Raw genomic sequence first — 7,355 nt, forward strand, 5'->3', positions numbered from 1 at the left:
TGCCTGTTAACAAAAACTCGGGTAAATTATTGTTATACTTTCTAAGGCAAATAGTAGGTCATCTTATTAAGTGGAAGCGTGGTAGTAAGAATTAAATTATCTTTCAGAAGTACTTCCTACCAAAACCCATAAATTTTATTATGTTTTTTGGGGCAAATATTAGATTATCTTGTCAAGTGGAAGCATGATTGTCCAATTGCAATTGGGTTATCATTATTTCTTAGAATAGCGAGAGAATCGCAATTGACTTCTTTATTGTTGAGCGCTAAAGAGATGCGAACTGTGCTGATTTGTACTCATTTTGCATACCCCTTCAATTGTTGGAGTCAAAATTTATTCTACGATGATTGTTAGGTAATAGTTGGCAAAAATGTGCGACGGTTAGGACAAATTAAAGTGAAATAACTATCGATACCAAATAGTGGGAAAAAACAGTGAGTAACTACTATTCTTCAGTTACGTGAGGACAAAATCCATTAGTAAAGGACAAAGAATGTTGCCCAAATCTCACCAACATTCAAACTGTAGCTGTTCTCTTTAATTTGAGGTTTAGCTAACGGTAATGAATCACTCTAACAAACACTAGTCTTTTTCTGCTTTACATTACAGGGGGGAACAGAATAGATAATCTCAATGGAATAACATATATTTCCTATACGTGCGCCATTCATGCTGTGTTGAAGTGCAGATGGAAACTGGGCAAAGCAACAATGGTAACGAGAGGTGTATCATATCCAAGGGTTCTTCATGGTTCAGCCAGTTCCGAAATGCATCCAATCCTTGGATGGCAAGATATGTTTATGCCTTGTTCTTTCTAGTGGCCAATCTGTTGGCCTGGGCTGCCCGTGATTATGGTCGTGGTGCTCTAACAGAAATGGAAAGTAAGATTGCTTAAACCCTTACATTGATGGGCTTTCACATCCTGTTGCCAATTTTAGTTTTCTGCTGCTTCTTTCATACACATGTCTATGCCATTGTATTTTTAATAAAGTATACCTATTGAATTTATTTATTTATTGGCACGGCATACCAGTCCTGTCTATGCCATTTGCATTTTATTAAAGTATATAAAATTTATCTATTTAATTAATTTATTTATTGATACTGAATACTAGACCCGATGGTTCACAATGTTTGGTTTGAAATCTGATCATGTCCCATCAAAGTATGAATTAGATGTTATGATATTCTGATATTTGCAATGAGAAGTCGAAAATGTATACACATGGTGAGCATCTTTTTTGAGGTTGTTTGATTTACAATGTGGACAAGGAAGCTTTTTATTTATAAATTTCAATCCTCCTTTTGAGTTGAACTTCAAAGGTGTTTAGCAATTCTTTAATTCAGTCAATAGAAATTGCTACAGGCACTGCCATATACACATATTGAACGACCAAGTTCATGTTCCCTCAAATTTAGAAGGTTTTTCAGTGAACGTTAAATCTAATATATTGATCCTGCAGGATTAAAAGGTTGCAATGGTGGAAAAGACTGTTTGGGTGCTGAAGGAGTTCTACGTGTGAGTTTGGGTTGCTTTGTATCCTTCGGTTATATGCATGAAACATTGTTGCTGAAGGATTAAGCAAAGCATGATAATCAGTAGTATATATTCTTTTATGCTCGAGAGAGAGAGAGAGGGGTACATGATTGCTCTTTAATGAAAGTCTACATTACATCATAGCTGAGTCATCACTTACCCGAATATTTAAGCTGAACCTTAACCTGAGATCAGATATTTTACATAATCATGTTTTTGTCAACTGCTGGCACTTCTAAACTGAACGTAACTAGAGATACATGGCACTCTGGATGGTGGTCTGTCAAGATTGTTCTCTGGATCGCCATGACTGTCATCCCATTTTTACTCCCTTCTGAATTTATTCAGATTTACGGTTAGTAAACTTTTTCTTTCAACAAGCCTTATAGTATTAATAATCCTTTCTGGTAGTATATGCTGCTAGTATAACCTTGTCATTATGTCTGACATAATTATTTTTCCGCAGGGGAGGTTGCCCATTTCGGTGCCGGGTATAGTCTTCAGATATTTTAAATGATTTTTACATGTCATTTCTTTTCAGAAACTAAACTCTGATATTTTAAAATGTTTTCTATATCTTCTTCAGGGTTTTTCTCCTAATTCAATTAGTAAGCATAATCCGGTTCATTACATGGCTCAATGAATGCTGTGAATCTGAAAAGTACGCAGCAAGATGGTAAGATCTCCTCAGTATATAAAAGAACTAATTGGAACTAACAATTTGTTTGAGATATTTATAGCTATGTAAATTTTTATAATTGATTTGTTTCATATAAAGTTTTGTTAAGCTTTGATATGATGCGAAGATGATGAATTTATTATATAATTGATATCAGGAATAATATTTTTATCATATATTTTGTAAATATGCATTGATCAATTTCCTTGCAGCCAAATCCATGTGATGTTCTTTGCAACGACCGCATATGTTATATGTTTGGTGGGAATCATTTTGATGTACATTTGGTATGCACCGAAGCCATCTTGTCTCCTTAATATTTTTTTCATTACATGGTCACTGGTACTTCTCCAGCTCATGACAAGCGTGTCTCTGCACCCAAAAGTAAGTTATATCTTTTGCCATGTCTTTGCTTGCTCAGTTCACCTTACAAAGTATTGTGATGTGGAATTTTATCTGCTGTTATTATTATTATTATTATTATTATTATTATTATTATTATTATTGACTTGATGTGGAATTTCTACAATAGGTGAATGCCGGCATTCTAACTCCTGGGCTGATGGGGCTTTATGTTGTCTTCCTTTGCTGGTGTGCTATTAGAAGGCAGGGCTACCAATCTTTGCCTCCATTCTGGACTTGCATTGATATTATTGTCCAACGATTGTTTAGCACTTGCATTGATATTATTGTCCAACGATTGTTTAGCACTTTATTGTATATATTATCTCCCATATGAAGTATATCTCCCATATGAAGTATGGGTGTAAAACAAACTGAAGAGACAGGCGTCTGTGTCTTGTTTTGATTTCTGTTCATTTATTGCTTTCTGCAACTCTTTGCTTCTGGCTTTTCATTTCTAGTGAATCTGAGCTTTGGTATATATTTTGTATGCAGTGAACCAACTGGGGAAAACTGCATCAGGAAGTCGGACTCTGCCACCAAAACAGACTGGCTTAGCATCATTGTAATATAGATCTCTTTGTTTAACTCAAATTTGAATTGTCATAGAACTGCTCTTTAAACTTGGTAGCTGTAAACTAACATATATATAGGTCTATTGTGTATTTGACCCTGAATCTCTGTCCTAGATAATCTGTTCATTATTAGTGTCATCATTCTGTATCCATTCAAAATATACAAGGACAAACTCATAATGGCACCCAAAAATATGACTCCATGTTTCTTGTCTATTCATGAAAATCTTTAAGCACTCTATAATAAAAATATCTTTTGATTTTGATTTTGATTCATCATATCTTGTTTATGAAACTTAGGCACTGTTAATTTATACATCTTTGAAGAAATTCATTATGTGATTATCTCAGTTACTTAACTGGTAATTGACTTTTGACGATGGCTATTGTTGGCAGAGCTTTGTTGTGGCAATACTGGCAATCGTTATTGCAACATTTTCAACAGGCATAGATTCCAAATGCTTCCAGGTTGGTTAAAAAAACTCAGTTGACTACTTGACTTTGAACTTCAGTATTAGGTTCCCCAAGACTTGTCTGAAAGATCCATGCAGTTCAGGAAGGATGATACGCCAGCAGAGGATGACGTTCCATATGGCTATGGCTTCTTCCATTTTGTTTTTGCCACAGGAGCAATGTACTTTGCTATGCTATTGATTGGATGGAATAGCCATCATTCTATGAGAAAGTATGCTCCCCAACCCTACTGTATTTGGCTCATTTCATTTTATCTGCATTTCAGTATTTCACTGAGCTTTATTTTTGTGCTTTATCCCTCAACAGAAAATTTTAGAAAAAGGGAAAACAAAGAAAATGCATTTCTAATAGTCATATACGAATCCAAATGCCCGGACCCAACAAATTTGGTTCCCATGAAGTTTCAGTTCTGTTTTACTTTATATAATTATGAATCCTAGTGCTTTATTAATAGTAGTCAGAAGTCAGTACCATCACAATCATCGTCATCATCATTATTTAGTGTTTTGCACTGATAATGGTACAAATCTCTTTCGGTGACTCAAAATTTTTGCAGAAGAAAGACATCCAACCTTTTTATTCTTCTGCAGGTGGACAATTGATGTGGGCTGGACCAGCACATGGGTCAGAATTATAAATGAGTGGTTGGCAGTGTGTGTTTATCGTAAGTATCTTTTTGGTAAACTGAAGTCCAACATGAACAGTTGAATTTTTTATATTCTGAGCATAATGAAGATACTGACATATAAAAATCAGAGAGAGAGAGTTTATTACCCTTTCTATATAACTATTAAGCAATTAAGATTTACCCTTTCGGCCTTTCTATATAACTATTAAGCAATTAAGATGCAATTAATCGAAGTTTATCTCTTTTCAGTGTGGATACTGGTGGCTCCAATCTTATGGAAGAATAGACATGCTGGTTCTACCTGAAAACTTCTCAAACATATTCTAGTTTTAGTATTTTTGTTGGGGATTAAGATCTTCAGATTGTTTCATATCTCTGCTGCACATGTAGTGAGCTTCTTCAACTCTGCAAGATATGAGAAAGCATTTCAGTTTAAACATCCTGGACCAGGACACTCTCAAGTCGAAGAAATGGTTCGCAGGGGTAGACGGAAAGAATGGTTCTGGCACAATGCACATATACCGATTGGATTTGTTCCATTTTACATGAAAATACAGAGTTTGGAAAAAAGAAAGAAACACTATTTACTTGTACATGTACCAATGAGGAAGCTTAGTTTGTACTTTAGTATCATTAATAGATGTTAATTAAAGTTTTCCATATTCATAACTTGTGTTGTTAACTATGATAAAACGAGTTTGGCGCTGATTGCACTAGGGGCATGTTCTCTATCTTTTTCGTTAAAAAAAAAAGGGGGTGCCTTTGGGTTGTTTTCTGTTGTAAACAAAGCCTGTGAACTCTAATTTATATTTATTGATGTCGCAGATAGCACTGCGTTGCCCTTGCCGAAGCTTGAGACAACTGAAGATACTGTAGCTTGCCAAAGCCTGTGTCGCAGTCGTAGTCCTCTACCGTGATGGTGGTCTCTAGTCTGTTGTCCTAGTCCCGCCAATCTATTCATGGAAGAAAAATTATGTTCAGTACTTAGTATTGTAAATGGTAAAAAACAACAATAAATAATAAACATTAATTATCTTGAAGAAACATGAATCTGAATACATCATTGCCAGTCGGATAGAAGTACGGGAACTTGTGGTAAATCCATGACACCACCAACAATATGCACCTGGTAATGTCCGTCACATCACGCTGAGCAGAGCTGCAGAATGATGGTAGGTGTGCGACAGCAATGCAGATTTCTAAGATAATTGTCTGCAACTATCAAAATTTTCAAAGTCGGCAACCATTTGATAGGGAGAAGGTTGACTGACTTGTCCGTAAACAAATACCTCCAAATTAACATCAACAAGCAACACCAGACATATTGGCGGAAAATATCTAAATCTGTCCCTCGCAGAATATGTGTGACCTTGTTTTTAAGCCAAGTTATCTTCAAGTCAAAATTCTGGCTGAAGTGGAGACCTGTCACCAACAAATTCTCAATCCACTGTCAGGTGGTGTGCTCATGGTGCTGATGGAAATCTCTAATACAACTTCCAAACGGGTCTTCATCTGTGCGCAAACTAATATGGTAAGCCACATCCTGGAATATGATGGTAATCCCATCCCACGGATAGTGAAAATTATGCGTCTCAAGCCTCTACCATTCAATAAATGCAGAGAATAAGATAATGTCAAACCTAAAATCCCTTAGTTCTACTGTGTGTTTGAACTCAACCTTCCAAATTCAATCTTCCTTAGGTGGTGGGATAGACAATAACATACCACGTGACAAGAATAACCAAGTTGTCCACAAGAATATTGTTAATTAATCTTTTCTAACTTATTGATTAACTAAAAAATTTAATGTAATTAAATATTATAATTAAATAAATAAAAAAATTAATTAAAAACCCTCAATTTTACATAGGTACGCATAAAACGACATTATTTAGTAATAGCCTAATATAATTAATTTTTCAATAAAAAAGATAACTTCATGTATAATTAATCATCTTCTAAATGTTTACTTCTAACTACTTCTCTTTCAACAAATTGAATCCAATTAAATAAACATGTGTTGATAATTAAATCAACTTATAAAATCATTCACCGCTATTATATACAAAAGTTCAATCAAAACTTGTCAAAAATTGAAGGAAGTAATATTTGCAATGACTATGGGAAGCAACTAGAAAAGTTACAAAAGATCATGGTCAAATGTTCAAAAATTTACAGCCGGATAACTTTATGACATCAACATGTAACACTTGTGACAAATTGAGTTTCTTCTACAACTTTTCAATAAGTTACCGCCTTATATCCAAGCTTAACCATAAGCTTAGTTACAAGTTGTTTTGTTTAAACCGCCAAATATAACTATAAATAGGTGGTGCATCTCTTGTATTTTATCTCTCCATATATGAAAAAAGAATGTTTAGTATGTGTTTTGTTAAATTCTCTTCTTGTTAATATGAGTGTTGGTGAATTTGAATATGAAAAATATGATAGTGTTACTTATGTGAGTGAGTGATATTTGGGGCCAATTAAGTGTGGGTATTGTACTAACAATTGGTATCAGAGCTGGTTAATCCAGCACCTGGTGTTTGAGAGTTTGTGAGGTGTGGGAGAGTTCTCACATAGTTGTTTGTTCATAGAGTCGGTATGAAAAACACCTTCAATATTGTGTGGTCCGGTCCCAAGTTACATGGAAAACTTGATTATAGTTATTGGGAGACTTTAATGTCTACCATTTGAAGGCCCAGAACCTGTGGAATTTCATTGAACCAGGTTTGCAAGAAGGAGCAGATGCTGCCCAACAGAGGAGAGATCAATTGGCGCTATCTCAAATTCATCAAGGAGTAGATTATACGGTGTTTGGCAAAATAGCAAATGCCAAAAGTGCAAAAGAAGCATGGAACACGTTGAAGCTGTCATACAAAGGCGTAGATAAAGCTCAGAAAGCAAAGTTACAGTCTTTGAGAAGAGAATATGAAAGGTACGAGATGTTTAGCTCAGAAACTGTTGAGCAATATTTTACTCGTGTTACAGATCTTGTCAATAAAATGAGAGTTTATGGAGAAGATATGCTTGATAGCAAAGTGGTGGAGAAAATTCTTC

General features: G+C 35.0%; 1 protein-coding gene and 1 long non-coding RNA gene across 5 annotated transcripts in view; one reads left to right on the plus strand and one right to left on the minus strand.

The window, feature by feature from the left end:
• The window catches only part of LOC107630313 (probable serine incorporator), an 8,360-nt gene extending 3,399 nt beyond the window's left edge, over window positions 1-4,961 (plus strand). For 3 of the 4 annotated variants that reach the window (XM_016333406.2, XM_021118752.1, XM_021118753.1), the window contains 12 exons: window positions 610-881; window positions 1,464-1,537; window positions 1,733-1,892; window positions 2,004-2,028; window positions 2,124-2,213; window positions 2,429-2,600; window positions 2,749-2,822; window positions 3,114-3,183; window positions 3,590-3,661; window positions 3,745-3,878; window positions 4,258-4,331; window positions 4,545-4,961. In XM_016333406.2, coding sequence (XP_016188892.1) covers window positions 689-881; window positions 1,464-1,537; window positions 1,733-1,892; window positions 2,004-2,028; window positions 2,124-2,213; window positions 2,429-2,600; window positions 2,749-2,822; window positions 3,114-3,183; window positions 3,590-3,661; window positions 3,745-3,878; window positions 4,258-4,331; window positions 4,545-4,600 — 1,194 coding nt within the window. In that variant the 5' untranslated portion in view covers window positions 610-688 and the 3' untranslated portion in view covers window positions 4,601-4,961. The remainder of the gene's footprint in view (window positions 1-609; window positions 882-1,463; window positions 1,538-1,732; window positions 1,893-2,003; window positions 2,029-2,123; window positions 2,214-2,428; window positions 2,601-2,748; window positions 2,823-3,113; window positions 3,184-3,589; window positions 3,662-3,744; window positions 3,879-4,257; window positions 4,332-4,544) is intronic. The other variant, XM_021118754.1, reaches the window with a different exon arrangement.
• LOC110270114 lies at window positions 4,905-6,038 on the minus strand. The gene is made up of 2 exons (XR_002359236.1): window positions 5,355-6,038; window positions 4,905-5,248 (listed from the first exon to the last, which is right to left on the minus strand). It is a non-coding gene; the product is annotated as an uncharacterized LOC110270114 (long non-coding RNA).

Source organism: Arachis ipaensis, chromosome B03, assembly GCF_000816755.2.
Source record: "Arachis ipaensis cultivar K30076 chromosome B03, Araip1.1, whole genome shotgun sequence".
Classification (NCBI taxonomy): Eukaryota; Viridiplantae; Streptophyta; class Magnoliopsida; order Fabales; family Fabaceae; genus Arachis; species Arachis ipaensis.